The sequence below is a fragment of the Colossoma macropomum genome, unplaced genomic scaffold (genome assembly GCF_904425465.1).
Source record: "Colossoma macropomum unplaced genomic scaffold, Colossoma_macropomum, whole genome shotgun sequence".
Taxonomy (NCBI): Eukaryota; Metazoa; Chordata; class Actinopteri; order Characiformes; family Serrasalmidae; genus Colossoma; species Colossoma macropomum.
Window position 1 is genome coordinate 11265995 of NW_023494807.1, and position 19672 is coordinate 11285666.

Genomic DNA, 19672 nt, shown 5'->3' on the forward strand with positions numbered 1-19672 from the left:
TGTGAAAGAATTTGGTGAACATACGGCAGAGTGGAGAACGAAGGGAAGGTTGTGTGAAGTGGAAATTTGTCTGGTTGCCTTGTTTACATTTGATACACAGATTTCAATGTGAACAAACTGGCTATTTCAGATACAGCGTTAAAATATTGATTCATGTAAATTAACAGATCATTCTAGAAAAGTATCTTTACAGCATCCCAGTAATGCAGTAGATTTCTTTTCTATAGTAGCAATTACATTGTTACATGTTACTGGAAACCTGGGTCATAATTTACATAGTCATTCAGAGAGGTTTGGTGTGAAATGCTCCTTTCTAAAGAAGCTTCACAGTGGTGGTGATAGCAACCAGACGAACACCTCTAAAAGCTCCCTCACAGAAAGTTACTACATGAAATGGTCTTGAATACGCCGACTAATGACATTGTCTTATGATAGTTTTGAGAAGATTTTGATTAAAAATCCATTCATGGTGGAGGGATACATGCAGACTGTCATATAGTCAAAGAAAACATACATTAAACTCATGAAACTCAGAAGACTCGTGTAGGTTCACTGGGGGTTTTGGATAGTAAATAAAATGTCTATATTTGTGTTGTAGTCATGGTGACCCCTGGTTCCTATCACCACCACTGTAAAGACATCTGAACCATTTCACACCAAACCACTCTGAATCTCTCTGTTTACATCTCACACACTGAGTTATGCAGAAATTTGGAAAAATTGTTACTTTAATATGAACCGTTTAGCCATTTGTTGGGTTAATTTACTGTTTCAAAATTAAGAACAGATGTAAATCTGGATCACCATCTGAAACTTCACACACTGGGTCGTTTGCATGTCAGTAAAATTAGAAGTGTGTGGTAGTAACTGGTTACATGTCATATATTCAAATGATATTCAAGTATACTAGAAAGTGCATTTTACATTTTAGTCATTAATCTTTTATATCTAATTAAAGTTAATTAAACGGAAAAGACGATTAACAATCTTTGGTTTTTATGCTGAAAGATCCATCATGAAAAGTTCCATTGCAGTTTTGTAAGGCACTCTGTACCTAAAGGGGAATTCCACCAATTTTCCAAAGTTTTTGCAGAATTCAGTGTTTGAGATGTAAACAGAGTAATTCAGAGTGGTTTGGTGTGAAATGGTTCAGATGTCTTTACAGTGGTGGTGATAGGAACCGGGGTCGGTCGCCATGACTACAACACAAATATAGACATTTTATTTACTATCAAAACTACCAGTGAACCTACATGAGTCTTCTGAGTTTATATGGAATGTTGATGATGGTAAAATATTCCAAAACTATCATGAAACAGTATTTCAGACATCAGGCAGTGAATTCATAACCATTTCGTGTAATACCTTTATGAGAGGGAGGTTTTAGAGATGGACGTTTGGTTCCTATCACCACCACTGTGAACAATACTGACTCTGTAAGTTTCTCAAAAACAGAGCGTTTCACACCAAACCACTCTGAACGACTCTGTTTACATCTCAACCATTTAATTATGCAAAAGTGTATAAAAAATGCTACAGTTTTTGTATTTCTAGCAGTTGCTTATGAACAATTTACCTTTAGTGCAGTCATTATTTCACTGTAGCAGTACCAAAGTGCAGGTTTGTCTGCTGTGCTCACTTCTGATTACATTTGTATGTGAAATTAAATTCTAAGTTATATTACTTGAATTTAAAGATATGTTGGGAAAATGATGTGGAGTTACTTTGAATGCACATTTTAAATGTAATGTCTTTAATTACAACCTACTCCGAATACAAGCACACACCAACTCTGAACACATTCACACAATAACATTCTGAATAAGTACATATATTAGAGGTGGGCGATATGGCAAAACGTAATGTGATACGTCAAGAAGTTTTATGATACATGATGTGTCATGATATTTTATTTTTCTGAGAGCAGATAAGTTAAAACCAACGTATTTTTAAAAATAGTATCCAAAACTATGGATCCTACGGAGCCCCTGAGGGGCTTTTTTTAGGTAAAAATCTGGTGTGCACCAGATACTATCAAGTGAGCACCTGATACTATGTGGTGAGCACTCGATACTATCAGGTGAGCACCAGACACTATGTGGTAAGAAAAAAAAATACATATATGCATAAACAGTGCCGGTGTTCACTGGCAACAGGTGGCACAAGAACAAATAAAGCTACTTAAAGATGATAAGGTAAGTTTATTTGTTCAGACAGCTATACAAACCTTAATACTTTACAAAGAGATATAGCTAAATGTAGGCTGCCTTTGCTATATACAGTTAGCTATAAACTATGTAAAAAGTCCCAGCTGCTGAATGAGGTGGTGAAACTGTCTGTGCTCCTTTCACTTTTCCAAAGTGGAAAGTAACCCAGCCAATGGAATCGTTTATCCGTTTTGCGAGGAGGAAAAGTTCTCTTTGTCACTTAAACTTGAAGACATTTTGCCCACTGGCTCATTTTTGTCGCGGGTGTGTATAGTTTTAATGCAAAAACATGCATTGCGTAGAGAACAATGCAAGCCTTAGAGCTACCTAGGTTAGGGCAGCCTACATTTAGCTATATCTCTTTGAAAGGGACAAATTGGTATATTATTAAGGTTTTTATAGCTGTCTAAACAAGCTTACGTTATCATCTTTAAGTGACTTTATTTGTTCTTGTGCCACCCGTCAACACTAAAAAGTCATAAATGTTTTCTTCCATGACGAAATGACGAAGGATAACAAGCACAGCCGGTGTACAGAGTAGTGGTCTGTGAAGTCATGATACTATGGAGCCCAATGAACCCTGACACAGTTTATGGATATGCAGATGCACACACACACATTTTTTCTCACCATAATATCTGGTACTCACCTGATAGTACTTGGTGCTCACCTGAATGTATCGGGTGCTCACCTGATAGTATCAAGTGCTCACCACATAGTATCTGGTGCGCACCAGATATTTACCTTAAGAAAAAAATACACCATGTTCCTTTTACCTACACCATGTCCCTTCAGGGGCTCCGTAGGATCCAGTTATGCTCTTAGTAATTGAGCCTGCATTAACTGTTTTTTGTTTTTTTTTACTACTGGTGAAACCCCCTACATATATATGTATATATATATATATAAGGTTGACCAGAACATACTATTTTTCCCTCTCCTTTGCAGTTCATTGTAAAACTCAAATAACGCATCTTTGTAAAATTATATTTTGCTATTCTGTGCTTTTCCAACAACCGATAAACGAGAAATTGCACCAGCCAATCAGGGCGCGTCTTGTGTCGTGGTATGTTTGCTATTGGCCGTCTGTGTCGGCCGTTTCCTCCAACAGGAGGTGGCGGTGGGCGGGTTCCCAGGTTCTCGTATATTTCGTCCATTTTCGTTAGCTGGCTGTGTGGAAAAGCTAACGGGACGACATGGCTACGCAGACGGCGCGGTACTACAGCGAGGGCGGCAGGGCGACCAAGCGCCAAAAAACCGACAACGACGGCGGAGTGGCAAGTGTCAGGGGCTCATTTGCCTCGAGGGAACGGTCTCCGTTCCTCCGGCGCTTTTGGTTCCGTTCAGTTTTTGATGCTAAATTCGCTGCAGGCGCTCGGAAGAGCAGTTAGCCCGTTAGCTAATAGCCGTGACCCAGATTAGCTGCTCGCTTAGCGTTCTTTGTTTGGCTTTTTTGGGGAGGCTTAACGGTACCAGGCGGGCTTTTATAGCACGGATTTGTTCAGAAATGCAGCCTTAGACTAACTAAAACGGCAGAAATGCAGCTTTACGGCATAACTAGCTAAGGTTTCGTAGCTTTGAAGGCTGCTAGCCAGTAGAGTAGATGAATGAATGTAGCTATAGCGAGTTAGCAGTGCTTACAGCCTCGAATAGTTACGCCGCTACGAGCCAGACTGAGCCGAATGTTCCGTTCCTCCTTAAATGATGCAGCGGTAGCTCAGTGTAACCGATGCACTGTTTAAGGTGGAACGGAAATTCGAAAATAGAAGCTGGCGAATATGAAGCCAACTTCAGGCCTGTTTCTTAGCTACGTTGTTTGTTAATAACCAGAGTAACGAAGAGTCCCTGCTTATTCGTGATTGTTAAACATTATTGTATGTGTAATCAAGTTAAGTACAGTTACAGTGGAACCAGGGGTCACCATGACTACAACACAAATATAGACATTTTATTTACTATCCAAAACCACCAGTGAACCTACACGTGTCTTCTGAGCGTTTATGTGAAATGTTGATGAAGGTAAAATAGTGGAAAATCTGAAATGGTAAAGTTTTTGGGGACTGTTTTGCCCCATCCTTACCTCAGAACCATTCTTTCTGGACCTCATCACCACTGCTGTGAACCAAAGCTCTCTGAATGACTTTGTGTACTCAACTGCATAATTATGAAGGAATTATCAATAATTGGTGGAGTTGCCCTTTTAATTTTAACCATTCTGTTCTGCAGGAGGGCTACGATGACCCTCACAAACCTCTTCCATCTCTTGTGGTCCATGTAAGAGGGCTGGTGGACGGCGTGTTGGAAGCAGACCTCGTCGAAGCCCTTCAGGAGTTTGGAACCATTAGGTGATATGCATGTTGTAACCTGCCTCCTTTTCTTTAGATGTCTTGCGCTTTGAGGAATTAAGCCGTAAACTCTGCCTTAAATTTCTGTAGTTATGTAGTGCTGATGCCCCAAAAGCGCCAGGCCCTGGTGGAGTACGAGGACATGAGTGGTTCCTGCAACGCTGTGACCTACGCCAATGACAACCAGATCTACATCGCTGGAAACCCTGCGTTTGTGAATTACTCGACCAGTCAGAAGATTTCCCGACCCGGCAATCCCGATGACTCCCGCAGTGTTAATAACGTTTTGCTATTCACAATCATGAATCCTATTTATCCCATCACCACGGTAATGCACTATCACTCACTCACATTTCTCTCTGTATGTTTATCTTATGAGCGTTAAGGGAAGTCGTCACATATTATAATTTATTTAATTTTTATCTTTATCCCGCAGGACGTGCTATATACCATTTGCAACAACTGCGGTCCAGTTCAAAGAATCGTCATCTTCAGGAAAAATGGTGTCCAGGCTATGGTAGAATATCCTTTACTGCTGCAGGCTGAGCTTATGAGGAGCAAATGAAATCTGTTTTATATTTGAATCTCCTTTTTCTATTAAAAATTTGGTTTGAACAAGTGAAAAAGTTATTAGTAATAGCACAAACATTACATTTGAGCACTGCAAAGTTGATTTAAATTTGATTTTAGATAATTGTTGTACATTTTGTGGCATTTCCTCAAGTTGTTTTAGCACTTTTGATTTCAGTTCACACCAGTAATATTTTTTGTTTTATTGAGTTTTAATAAGTTAGAAACTATGTTTTAGGGAAAAAAAAGCTGATAAAATTTTCACAAATAAAAATGTGACGTGTTAAATTTAATTACACACATTTTATAGATCTTTGAGTGAATGTTGAGGTGGTACAACTATACAGTTTTACAATATCTATTACAAATAAAATTATCCACATTTTTACATATAAGAGTGGAACATCCTTTTGATAGAAGTCTAATGGACAAAAATTATTGATTCCAAGTAGTTTTGGACCATTTCTATTAGTCTATTCAACATCAAATTAGTTTTTTACCTGTGAATTACCAATTTTATCCATAAAAGTCTCCTTTTTAGATGAATTACTATTAACCAGGCTAAAGTACTTAGTACAAGCAAAAGTGGGAAAGTATAAAAGCTTTTCCTCTATAAATGGAATAAAATGTTGATGATATATTTTTTTTAAACTTATTCCTTTACTGTTCAAATTTAGTTTCTTTTGTCACATTTTCTCATAAAATCTTAAACTGCTTGTCGTGTATCTCTGTTTGAAGGTAATTCCCACCACCTGTTTGTTCTATTAGGCTCTTATTTCCTTAATTATTCCCACATTTGATTCAGTCCAGAGTGCTCAGAGGGCCAAAGCCTCTCTCAATGGAGCAGATATATACTCGGGCTGCTGTACACTCAAGATTGAGTACGCCAAGGTAAGTGAGGTTCTCTTGCCAAATATTAGGGCCAGTATGTGAGAGATTTTATGACTGTTGCTCATTTTAATGGGCTAAGAATTCTGGTTACCTGAAAAAAAATAGACTTCAGTAGTTTTACTTACGTTGATCAGGTCCTTTTTAGTATGTATATATATATATATAGTGACGTGTAACAGTTTCAGTACAGAATAAGTCATGTAAAGCTTGAGTGTCTAGTGAGCCTGTTTCTATCTTCAGAGTGTCTCTTGTTTGCAGTCTTTTAAGGAAACTGCTGATCGTATTTAGAAACCTGGGCCTGTAATACAGGAACTTTGAAATCTTATCTGTTCAGCCACCATGATGACTTCAGTATGGACTGAATTTAGGACAGAAGCTGTTACAGAATAACAGTTCCTAACTTCATAATTTCATCATTAATTACAGATAAGAAAACAGTATCACACAAACATCCTAACTGGGCTAAAACTCCTAAATACTGTCCTAACTTTAGGATAAACCCCAACTGGGTCCTAACTTCTGTTTAAGGTTTCTATGGTTTTTAGACAGCTTTGTCAGGCAGCATAGTTCACTACCAGCATAATGAGCTCCATTTATTTCTACTGTAAAACGCTGCTTTCACTGTGAGATGTTTTTCTTTTCTAACTCGTTTTAAAAATCTCAGACGCTGCACACTCGATCTCCACCGTCCCTCTGATTACCTTCGTGTGTTAATGTTGATGATGAAATATTACAGTGATGGTGGTGAATAGTGAGGAGACGGAGCTGAATGCGTGTCTGTTTATTAGGAGGAATAACGTTAGCGCGCTTGGCTAAAGCGTTTGGGAGACTGAAACTGGGGAGCGGCGACGCTCTGATAAACAGCAGGGGGCGTTCTCACAGTATTCACTACTTATAGTTTATCACACTTTAGTTCTGTTTGACCTGTCCCGTTGAATTTGGAGAATTCGGAATCAGGCCAACATGAAGCGTCTACCCAATCAGGAATGTGAAACTTTGGTTCCACTTTTTTTCAAAATTTTCCGCACAACATGGGAGACCAGTGACAAAGCTAGTATTATTTAAACACAACTGCTTATCTCAAATTTTATGCTCCAAGCAGTTGGGTGATGATAAGCACAAAAATACAGGTGAACTCTAATAGTAAACCACAACGCAAGTCCTGTTTTTTCCAAATTTAAACTCATTAAGGAACATTGATTTAGCAAGAGTGGTGTAAATGCACCATGAGGCCTTGTTTCAGACAACCAGCTCAAATCTGATTTCTCAGTATATCCAGCTTGAGAAGGACGGATTATCGGCATGAAATCTGACTCTTTCCAGTCAGACCACTTTTGTAGGTTTTTTTTTTTTTTTTTTTTTCCCCCTCCCTTTATCATTCGGTGCAGTTCATGTCATCAGAAGCTGTGCATATTTATATATGACATGATGCATCAGTGCATATTTACACATCACAAAAAGAACCTGTGAGAGTGAAAGTGTTTTTCTCTTACCTAGTCAGCATGTACGTGTGAGCACTGTTAGTACAGCTACTAGTGTGCATATGCGAGCAAATACGACAGCAGTCTGACCGTCCAAATCCGATTTGGGCACTTATGAGGGAAACGTAAAGAAAACATGTTTGCAAATATTGTGCTTTTACAATGTTAGATGCTCTAATAAACTTAAAAGGGAAACTTTACAGAGGAAATTGTGTGTAGTTACACTCCTTTGTATAGTGTGTGTGTATATATAATGAGAGCTTTGTATCTTGATGTTTTTAGTACATAAAAGATTGAAAATTTAACATTAGTGTAATATATGGTCTCTGCTTGCTAGAGATTGTATTGTAACAGTGTTTTTTTTTTTTCCTCCTGTTTAGCCAGCACGACTCAATGTATTCAAGAACGATCAGGACACGTGGGACTACACTAATCCAAACCTGAGCAGCCAAGGTAAAGTGAACAAACATCCGTCTTCTGTTCTGACACTACTCAGCACCCTTACTGCCACTGTGGGGAACAGATGTACGTGGGTGGGACTGGGTCATGTTAGATTGACCTTCGGGAGCAATGTCACGTAACTTCACCTTCTCCACGGAGGGTCACGTGATTCTCCTGCTCTGTGGAGGAGCAGCAGTTCTGTGACATTGTTCATGAAATGTTTGTGAAACTCAATCACAAGCTCCCTTTCTCAACAAGGCAAAGATCTGAGGAGCAACTGGACCACTAAGCACGTGTCGTTCATTTTGAGGCAGAAATTGGTCAGTTCATTAGTTTAAATTTGTGGCTTTTCTGGCAAGTTTTTTAAGCACTGTTTATCTGCAGTAGAGGTGGGACTTCAGGCACCTCAGTTTGATTCGATTTTACTTCAGTGTGCCAAAATATGATTTAAGAGAAAAACAAGAAAAGATTTAGAATCTTAATGCATCTCGATCCATTTATTATTTATATAGCCTGTGTTTCATATTTAGATCGCATAATCACATATTAGGCAGTAAACACGGGTGCTTTTTTCAAATGTTGATTTTAAATAAAAATCTTGAAAGATAATCACATAAAATAATATAATACAGAGTAACACTTTTTTTATAAGTGTTCTCAAAATGATACAAACAAAAGTGACTCATGTTATTTACTTATTGTAAATAAGTGATTTCCTGAGCCACGTCCAGTCCATGTGGTTTTCAACGGTTAGTTTTTCATGTAAGCGTATGGCTTCATGTTTATGATCATAAAATTTATTTGCCTCAGGATTTGGGCATGTAAATTAAGACGGGAAAACTGAAATATACCCTAGAGAATAGGCAAATCAGTGTTCCTAAATAGGGTATTTTTAGTGTTTTCGGGCCTTTTACTTCATATACACCAAATGCAGGTGTACTTCAGCAAGATCCTGCATTGTCTTGCCTCGTCCCAGACAGGCTCAACAAAGTATTCTACTTTATAAACAGTGAATCCAGTCAGAATCTTTCAAGCGATGCATCTAAGAATCGATTAATTCCCCCCCACACCTCTACTGCGCTCAAATTACTCTGCTGCTTGTGACAGTCGACTTTAAAGTTGTGTATTCAGGAACACAGTTTATGATACTTGCTCATGGCCAGTTGCTCCTCAGCGTCTACATGTACCAAACAAAAAAAGCACAGAAACTGTCTCAGAACATCAGCAGCTACAACAGAACACACTTGGACACTGCACTTTTCATACTTGCATCGAAGACATTCCAGTTTCCTCAACAACACCGCACCAGCCAGCCCCCAATGGTCCTACACCTGCGCGAGCATTTTCCACTGTCCTTTGCCACGCAGAAGGAAAGCACCTACCCTGCCCTGCAGTACAGAAACAAGACATTCTGACACTTTACAACACTGCACTCATCCTCCTACTGAACCTGCCCTACAGCCACGAAGAAGCTTTTACCTATGGCACAACACACTTCCCAAGAACAAGGCACACTCCACCGTGACACAGCCCCACTATTTACTTCACTGCTGACGGGACTCTCCTCAGGGGGGATAAAGGCACACGATGTTAACAGAACAACAGTGCATTCACACCAGATGACGTCCACAGACACACTGCAGTTGCTCAAGAAACCTTCTCAGAGCCCTACCCGTCTTTTGGTCGTATCTCTCTTGCTCTCTGACCCCTCTTCCTCACAATCTCCTCCTGCTGATCGACACAAACATGCTCACATGCCACATATATAGTCCTCCGGTGACGAAGACACGACCGAAACGCCAGCGAGTAGATGCACAGACACGCAGAAAGACACGCCGTATGCTCTGACGTAGCCTGCTTCCCACCTTTACTGACCCTCCAACATACCTCCTCCCTCTTTAGGCATCTCCTAAACTATTCTGCCACAATGTGTGACTGATTTTGTTCCTTTCTATTTTTTTAGTCCAATGACTACCTTGTAACGCCTTCCAATATGACGCAGGTTTGGCATTGTCTCTAAAGGGAACTGTCTGAAAATGTGCAAAAAGGCAACAAAGCACCCCGCGAAGGAAAATGTGTTCAAATGAAAGTGTGCAGCCAAGCGAAGACTAATCTCGGACTGAGGAGAGGCTGAGAAAGTGAGCGGGGTTGGGAGACAAATGGAAGAAATGTATTAAAACTGAAGCGGCAGAGCCGAAGAGGTGGCTGGTTTACAGCACCTGCCCCACCCTCTACCCCCCCCTCCCCGAACTTGAGTTTCCAGCTGTAAGTAACCCCAAGCTTCTGTTGTCTTGGAGTGATGCTCTCTGTTGTTCCAAGAGGTTCTGTGACAAAAAAAAATTTGTGACTAACCTGCTTTTGTTCCCCCTCACCAAGAAATGAATGTACATCCTGTGGACCCCCGTCTTTCTCCTTCAGTTGCTATACTGCAACGTGGGGCTCTTTGGACGAGACGAGGGGGATTGCATTGAATTTTTCAAACGTTTTTGCATAATTAAATGGTTGACATTCAGAGTGGTGTGCTGTTCTAGGGAGACATACTGTGTCACAGTGGTGGTGATGGGAACCTTGAATAGCTTTTTTTGAAATGGCTTTGGCCTAAAATTTAGATTTTAATGCCTTTTTTGTAGATCTACATGTAAGGGACATTATTCTCCAAGGAATGCTATTTTTACCTTTGTCTTACCATTTTAGTATTATGGTGTTTAATACCTAAAATGGCTGTATCTGACACCTGGTTCCTATCATCTCTACTGTAAATAGTTTGCCTACAACGCTCTGAATGGCTTTTGTTTACATCTCAACCACCGAAATAGCTCAATTTTGAACAATTGGTCGAATTCCTCTTCAATTCAAGCTCTAGGAGGCTCTTGTGTAGTTTAGCTGCCTGTCTTGATTGAGGTTGATACGAATGCACAGAAACTAGTGTGAGATTGATTGTTTTGCAATATGTGTACCTGAACAGGTGCAGATGCTGATGGCAATGGCGATCAAGGTGTGTGCCTCATTGTTTTTCCCCTATTAATCCACCATGCTATGATTTTAAATAATTCTCACAATCAGCCATTAAGATCGTTCTGGTTGGTGGCGAGTTGTTAGAGTTGTTGCTCCCACTTGTCTCCATTGCATTCCCTGTTTTTCCGCACGCCAGTGGAGTTAGATTTGGGGTTGGTGCGAATTTCACTACAGCCCATCTGTTTGTTTCCTTGGTGTTGCTCTTTTATCTTCTGGTGTTTGTTTTTTTGCCCCCTTTTTCTCTTTGCTGTCAGTCTTAAGCCATCAGTCCAAAGCTCACATCATTGAATGTCTCTGTATACACAGAATAGACTCCTATCCTGCTGCTTCTCAGCAAATTCATCTTCCATGCTCTCTCTCTCTCTTTCTCTTTCATTCTCCCTCTGTATTCCCCCTTTTTTTTCTTTTCTTGGCCTCCTCCCCTCCTCTCTCGCCTCTCAGATATGAATGCCAACCCCAACAAGCGTCAGAGGCAGCCGGCTCTGCTGGGAGACCACCCTCCAGAGTACGGTAAGGCTTGTGACGGACACCCTCAAACACCCAACACATTCGGTCGCAGTGGAAAGAACAAATGGGGAGTGACTGGTTTTTGTTAAACTGGGTGCTTAGATCCACAGTGGCAGCAAGACGGTGCTGTGTTGAGTCACTCAGAGCTAGAATGGAATCTTATGAATATTCCCAGCCTTAGCCCTGATCCATATCTTTGTACCTTCGTGTCCAGGGGGTTACCATGGATACCAGGACGACAGCTACAGCGGCTACGAAGGGCGCCGCATGGCTCCGTCAATGGGCGGTCCGAGACGGGGCGGCGGAAGCCAGCGCTATGCTGGCCAGTACGGCGCGCCCCCTCCGCCCCCAGGCGAATACAGCCCACATGCCGAATCCCCTGTCATGATGGTCTACGGACTGGAGCCCTCCAAAATAAACGCGGACAGGATCTTCAACATCTTCTGCCTGTATGGAAACGTGGAGCGGGTAAGCAAGGAGGAGTGGGGTAGGAATAGGTGTCACATACTCAAGCTGGATTACCAGATTTTACCACAGGATGTCTGGTAATGTGATTTGAGTGGCCCATACGTGTGAGATAAAGCGTCCGTGTAGTTTCCCCAAATGACTGGAAACTGGATCGACATTTTTGCACGGTTTACGTCAGCATTGTGCAACGTTATGATAGTCATCTCGGAGAAGAACGTGGCTTCACGGTATGCGGCGTTTCGCAATCAGTAAAAGCAGGATTTTACTCCTGTTGGTTTTAACTATTTTGTATCCAACTAATAATTATGTATTATGAATTAATCTGCTGATTTTCTCCGTTAATTAATTTATTGGTTCTTAAATATCCTGAAAATATTGCGAAATGCTGCTTTATGATTTAGTGTAGGTGCACAACAGCGGAGCAAGACTGATCCTGAATGTACCTTTGACTCGCGCGCACACTCATCACACTCACAGGTCATGTTGACGGTATTTGAAGTAGTTAGTAAATTAACTTCTTGACCATATTAAGTCAGGTCTTCACCTGTCCGTTCGTACATGAACTGAAACCAAAGCCTCATAAAATAAACAAAATAAATAAAAGAGGAAGGAAGAGCTTGGTCCAGTAATCTTTGTGTGACAGTGCAGACTTTCTCTCTCGCTACCGTACAGCACGTCTTGGAGACAGTACACCTTTTACTGGCCGTTACAGCAGGTGAAATTGTCTGTTTTATACCACAGTACGCTGTGAAAGCTCCAAACAATAACAGTACGTTATGCGGCTAAATGATATATAGCCATGGTCACCAGCCCTGCTCCTGGTGGACCTTTTTGCATTGTCTGGTTCCAACCACCGTCTGCCACACCTGCTCCAGCTAATTATCTTCTTCAGAATTCTTTGATTGGCTAGATCAGATTTACTATAGTCAGATAAGGACATGTTAGATGCAGGTTGGAACTAAACACTGTAGGAAAGTAGATCTTCAGCAAATTTTAAATTGCAAGAGCTTTTTATTATATAATGCATTATCAATGATGTCTCAAGTTTTATATGGAAAACAAACTAATAAGAGCTTGTAAGCTGCCTTTAGATGAGTTGGACCACAAGCAACAAAACACACACGTTCTGTATATGTGACATCACTACTAACTGGTAGTCTGACGCACTCAGCATTCAAGCTTAATGCCAGAAAAAGTGGATATTCTGGGCTTCCTGGGCAAAAAAAGTCAAGCCTGCAAATTAATTCATAGAAAATTAATGCATTAAATTCATAGAAAATTAATGCATTAAATTCACAGTCGCAAAATTGGTCTAAAAAAATCGAGATTAGATATTTTCCCCAAATCGTTCAGCCCTAATATAAACTACTGTTAGGCTAGTAAAGTGGGTTCTTTGAGCTTCACAAATGCCACCCAACACTGAAAAAATGCACTGCTTTGATAGTGGTACTTCTGAGAGATTATTTTCCTTCTCCTTGTCGTTTGGCCATCACCAGAATGTTGTGGATTTCAGTAGTTTTGTCACGAACTTGAGGATTAACGAATGGGGTCATATCAAGCTCCATTTAGCTGTTGGCCATATTTTTAGGTCACAAAAGAAAAATGGAAGCGCCATTATTATAATGTCGATTCATGCAGGTCTACAGTTACTGAGGAAGCTCAGGGTTCAAACAGTTATAGAAGATAATTCACTCCACAGTTATTATTTAGGAGATTTGTAAAACCTAAACACACTGCAGATTTGTACCGGATTGAAATCAGTGATCTTGTTGGTAATTACGCAAATTACAGCACCTCCCCAGATAAAACTAATCCAGCTCCAATTGACAGTATTGTGTTGACATCACAGTCGCACGGTTGTTTTTTTGTTTTTTTTTGTTTGTTTGTTTTTTTCCCCCTTCTCTCCCCAATTTAGTCGTCTCCAATTCCACCCACTAGTTAGGACTCCCCCAATCACACCATACTACCAACGCTAGGAGGGCGAACAGAGGCTTCCTCCGAGACCTGGGAAGCACCACCTCATCTTTTCGAACTGCCACTAACGCAACATCATTGGACAGAGGAAAGCGCCAACCGCCAGATCTGATCTTGCGTTCTGATGATGATGATGATAGGGCCAACACTCAGACGGTTGCGCCATTCGGGTGTTGTAATGGCGTAACAAAGCCATAACTGATCCAGCAAAGACATTAAAAGATTATACTTGCATATCTATATTTTTTTACAGTAGTAGTACTGATTCACACATTCTCATTTCATTTACAAATGCCATTTCTTTTTTACACATTCAAAAATCCTTTCTATATATTCAGAATATTTTTATGCATTTGTAAATTTGATTTTTTTATTTTCGTTTCATATTTGCAGATTCCAAATCTGTATTTTACCTGTCTGTAGTTGCTCTAACTACAAATTTATGTATATGTGTGAATATCGTTTTACAAGCTCAAGATCTTTTTGACCCCTTTTTGACTCCATATCCACCAGTCTAGCTAATCTTCTTCTCGCAGCGTTTTCTGGAGACGCATCTGCGCCTGCAAATCTTTTCATCTTTTTAATGGTCATTCTGGTCTGGGCTGTATCTGCAGTAAAGGTGATGAGACAAGCTCAATCGGAGCGCAGTCAGCGTTACAGCTCACCTGCCAACATGGCGGCGCGACCTTCTTAATGACCTAATCAAATACTGTAAATAGGGCCAAACTGATGAAGGGCTCATCTTGTTTTCCAATTTCAGGTGAAGTTTATGAAGAGCAAGCCAGGGGCTGCCATGGTGGAAATGGGAGATTGCTATGCTGTAGACAGAGCCATTTGCCATCTAAATAACCATTTCCTGTTCAACCAGAAACTCAACGTCAGGTAAGTCTTTGCACTTGTGGAATGTCAACTACAGACTGATTAGTTCTCCTCATTTGACAGCAGATAACCATTTGGCAAACAAGGGAATTTATACAGGGTGATTCAAAAAGATTGATCTGATTTCAAAATGATTTATTTCACTTGTACATCATTACAGAACAATGCAGTAAACTGTAAATGGTTTAAATGAGCATAAAGTTTATGTAACTGTACGAGTGCTCAGTATGAACCTCCTCCAGCTCTACGGACAACATCAACGCCATAGTCAAATTCATCCCATACTCGATTGAGCATGTCGGGTGTCGCTGCACTCACGGCTCTTTCAGTGCGATTTCGGAGATCATCCACTGTTGTGGAACCAACGACAAACGCTCTGAGCTGTTGGAGGTTCACTGCCCACGAAAATCATGCTGCACAGTTATGACGGATTCACTCTTATTGAAGTGGAGAACGCAGAATGCTTTCTGATCAGGGGTCTCATCTCGCAGACTGAAGGGAGCCATCTTCCACCGACAGTCAGAAACTCTATGACCCCCTCTTTCAATTGGATTGTGATTGGTTCCTCGGCACCTCACGGTTGTAAAAATATGGCGCTTTGAAATCAGTTTAATCTTTTTGAATCACCCTGTACTTTTAGCTTGTTTAACTACATGAACCCAACAAGCCTGGCTGGTTAGAAATAAAAATAATTAAAGCTGTTCCTTTATGTTCAGGTGAGACTAATGACGTCACATACGTGTGTGGGGCAAAATCATTTTATCGTGTTGAAACTGAGCTACCATGTTTTTAGCACTGAATACAGGGCTGCTTTTGTTGTTGGATGCACAGTGTTATCCTCCAAATAAGCGCATGAGCCGTTTTAGAGGGCAGCGTTGTTGTTGTCAAGTGCTGTTTATAAATTTTAATTTACACAAAAACCAGTTTAAAAGCCCTTCATGAGATGTTCAACTAAGCCAAAAGTGACAGGCGTGCATGGCCTGGGCAAAACGAATGTATGTATGTCTTTATTGTGATAAATTATGTCCAAATACAATACATTATGCTTTTCTGAGCATATTGTGGATATTTCCAGTCCTGGTAGACACTGACCAGCTGTTTCATTATAAAGAGAGCAAAATTAGTCCTGTTTAACTGGATTTAGTGATAAATGTTAAGTAAAATCATGGTATTGACAGTTTTTGACTATTTTTTTTAATGTAGCACCCCTGGTAGGTTTTTACTCAGTTCCTGCTAATTAAATGTCTCAAAAAATAAATCATGATACATTGTGTGGCATTAAAATTACTTGCAGTGTATATATAATATACTGTTTTAATATTGTAATATTATAATATTGCAGTACTATATTTTTGCCATGTCACCCCCTTCTAGATATGCAAATGTCACAACTTGGCCCCTAGGTGTGGTTAAGGGTAACAAAGATGCTAGTTTTAAAATGTGCAAAATAATAAGTCAGTGCAGATTGTCTGATTTGCTTTCAGACTTCACAGATGACGTTGCTATGAGAACACAGTGACCTCAAGCACATTACATCGGAAGCTTTTTAACTGTGTTTAATAAATAAATTAAAAAATACATAGTGACTGAGTTCTGTTGGTTAAGGACGTCTCTCCTCGTCTTCCCAGTGTGTCCAAGCAGCAGGCCATCATGCCAGGCCAGTCTTACGAGCTGGAGGACGGCACCAGCAGCTTCAAGGACTTCCACGGCAGCCGAAACAACCGCTTCACTTCCCCAGAGCAGGCTGCCAAGAACCGCATCCAGCATCCCAGCAACGTCCTGCACTTCTTCAACGCTCCCCCAGAGGCCTCGCCGGACATCTTCTCTGAGGTGAGCCCACCTTAGAAAGAGGCGTGGGTGTGAAGAGGGTTGGGTATCATCCAACAAGTGCTTTAGGAAATGCAAATTATATATTAGGTTGCAAGTAAAAATTAAAGCTCTGTTCGAGTCGGATTAGTTTTATCTGGGGAAGTGTTAAATTTTTTTTTTTAAGCCAGATTTTTGGCTTCATTTTGATGTGTAAAGAACATGACTTAACTAGAAATTACATTATTAAAACAGAAGAGCAGATTAAATGGCGGAAGTAGACATTAATAGAGTAGGGGCAATACTTCTGAAACGGCTTCCCCAAAATTCTGTTTAATTTCTGTACATACTTGGTCTGAAACAAGTTGGGATGCAAGTGAAAATTAGTCCTGTTGGAGCTGGGAAAGCGTTTGTTTGTTTGTTTGTCAGATTTTGAGTTGTTACCAACGCGATCTGTGACTTTAGTCCAGTATGTATGGAGTTTTTACTAGTCTGCCAAGCCAGGGGATTTCAATCTATGGGCCACAGAATTAAACCCAACGTTTTCACATTGTATTGCACACATTTTGCAAACCGTCAGACAACCAGAATGGCCGATATGATCTTTGTGTTTTGAAAAAAAAGAAAACTAAAATTTTCCTGTGAGCTGCTGTGCTTTGTAGGTATACACAGGTCGGCCCTTGGGGTGGAAAAGGTTGAGAACCCCGTGCTAAGTCATAACTCCTTCTATAACTGGCCGACCTCAGTAATAGCAGTCCTGTTTGAATCGACATCACAGTAATGTAATAAAACTGGTTAATAAAAAACTGCATTTTTTTTTTCTTTCCTTTGTGACCTGAAGACACAGCTAATGGCTAAATGAGGTTTAATTAAAATTCTGATTCTAAAGTTATTCTTCTCTTTTTTCAGATTTGCAAGGAACTTGATGTGAAGAGCCCATCGAATGTTAAACTCTTTGCAGCGAAAGGTAAGCGCCAGCTGCTGCGTTCTGGCTTGTGAAGAAGAAAAATGTTTGAGGATCATGTGTTCTTGGCTCTGACTGATCAGGGTCCTGCTTTCTAAATTAGTTTGACGCTCCTAATGCAGCCCGTTTGATTTGTATGCTGGTTTCTTGTGTTTTCAGGTGGTGCCTCCTCAGAGAGGAGCTCGTCAGGACTGTTAGAGTGGGAGTCTGTTAACGATGCCATGGAGGCTCTTGCTATGATGAACCATTATCAGATGAAGAACCCTAGTAAGTGCTGGATCACTGCCCTCGAATGAACTTGCATTATAAGCTCATTTGTCATTTATAGTTTTTATAGCAGATGGTTCTGATGTGAAATCTGATTGGCCAAGCCACATTCCAAGAATTGTAAAATAAATGTATATACGTGTTTTTCACTCACTCACTCACTCACTCACACAAACACACACACACACACACACACACACACAAAAATGACTGCAGACATCAGTTTTATTCTGTGTTTAAAAAATAATAAATAATTGTGCTGTTCTTTTAACCTTTTTCTATGATGTTGCTTTGCAGCTGTAGCCTACTTTAACAAACTACTTGGAACTACGTGCTTAATAGAGTTTGTGATTTTTATTAATAATGAATTACTAAACTAAGGTATGTTTCATCATATAGTGTTTTGCCACTGTCTCTGTCACTTATTGTCCCTCAGCTCTTTTATTCTTGGACAGATTTTGGGCTTAAAGGTGCAGTGTGTAAGATTTAGTGGCATCTAGGGGTGAGACTTCAGATTGCAGCCTGCTGAACCCCCACTTCCCTCACCCCTCTCTTTCCAAGTGTGTAGTAGGACCTACAGTAGCCGTCAGGTTTTCTGCCGTCGTCTGTCCTGATTTCGTTTTGCTTCATATTTTTGCTTCTTTGACACAGACGATTCCCCCTTCCTCACTTTTTCAGGTGCTAAATAATAAGTCTGATCCTCCATTCGTCAAAATTTGGGTTCTCAAACTTATCTCAACACAAAAGTCAGTCAGCACCGGCAGCAACCATTGACGCTGCATTTGCACTGTTCCGGCGCGTCGACGGACGTGAACAAACAAAATATCTAATAGCTTTAAACCTCACACACTGCACCTTTAAGTGACCTGGCTATACTGAGAAGTCCTGCTATGTGATAAGCTCCCCTGTAGTGTCCACTCTCTAACTCTGTTCTTCTGTTTTGTTTTTTAGATGGTCCGTATCCGTACACGCTGAAGCTGTGCTTCTCCACTGCGCAGCATGCAAACTGAGACTCGTCACCGCAGAGTTTCGAGCATTCCCTCCTTACCGCCACAACTTCACTGTCCCCGCTACGTTTATCGTCCTTCATAGGTCCTTCATGTGTGCAGTCACGTCAAACACGTCTTTTACCGAGTGAGCCGCAGCTGAGAGAGTGAACCTGGCAGAACTGTCACATTTATTGTTTTTATAGAAGTGGAGAAAGGTGAAATGCTTTTGTACCAGTATTTTATTTTTTTTTGTTTAACGTATTTCTTTTAAATTGCTTTCCATTATTGACTGTTAGCTGTGTGCTCAGCACCTCACTTTTCAGTGTCCAAGTTTTTCTCTAATTGTAAAATAAAATTAAATAGTGATAATGGATGTCTGTTGTCATGGCTGGTTTAATATATTAGTGTTACTCTGATGTGCAGTGATTTCAGTGCCAGTACAAATTAATTACATCTAATGCATTTCTGTGATCAGAGCTATAAGTGAAATGGCACAAAATATGCACCAGTAAGGACATTCTGGCTGGTGAAGGAGTGAAACCATAAGCTATAAACGATGTATTTGGCATTCTTCTAGTATGGAATGTGCTTTAAATTAAAGAAAACATGAAGTTATATCATACAGATACGTTTAAAGGTCAGTTCTAACATTTTCCAACATTTCTTCAACCTTTTTTCAACATTTCTATTGAGTGAGATGTAAACAGTAATTCAGAGTGGTTTGGTGTGAAATGATCGATCATAAAGACTCCAGTTTTACTTGGCAGGTTGTGTTTGTGAAGGAGAATTCCACCAATTTATCAAATTTTTCTTCATAATTCACCATGTGAGATGTAAACAGAGTGGTTTGGTGTAAAATGGTTCAGAT

The 19672-nt window shown here is 40.3% G+C and overlaps 1 protein-coding gene across 3 annotated transcripts; it reads left to right on the plus strand.

Moving 5' to 3' along the window:
- The first annotated feature begins 3048 nt into the window (after positions 1 to 3048).
- On the plus strand, positions 3049 to 19044 carry hnrnpl2 (heterogeneous nuclear ribonucleoprotein L2). 3 transcript variants are annotated; one of them, XM_036556143.1, is made up of 14 exons: positions 3050 to 3484; positions 4434 to 4552; positions 4643 to 4880; positions 4989 to 5074; positions 5917 to 6013; positions 7875 to 7947; positions 10901 to 10930; positions 11392 to 11460; positions 11672 to 11925; positions 14660 to 14781; positions 16407 to 16608; positions 17494 to 17551; positions 17708 to 17815; positions 18767 to 19044. In XM_036556143.1, the coding sequence occupies exons 1-14, from the start codon at positions 3404 to 3406 to the stop codon at positions 18823 to 18825; spliced, it is 1596 nt and encodes a 531-aa protein (XP_036412036.1). In that variant the 5' UTR covers positions 3050 to 3403; the 3' UTR covers positions 18826 to 19044. The 3 variants fall into 3 exon arrangements, with proteins under 3 accessions (XP_036412037.1, XP_036412036.1, XP_036412038.1); XM_036556144.1 differs by lacking the exon at positions 10901 to 10930 and having other exon boundaries at positions 3049 to 3484; XM_036556145.1 differs by lacking the exons at positions 10901 to 10930; positions 11392 to 11460.
- Positions 19045 to 19672: the final 628 nt, after the last annotated feature.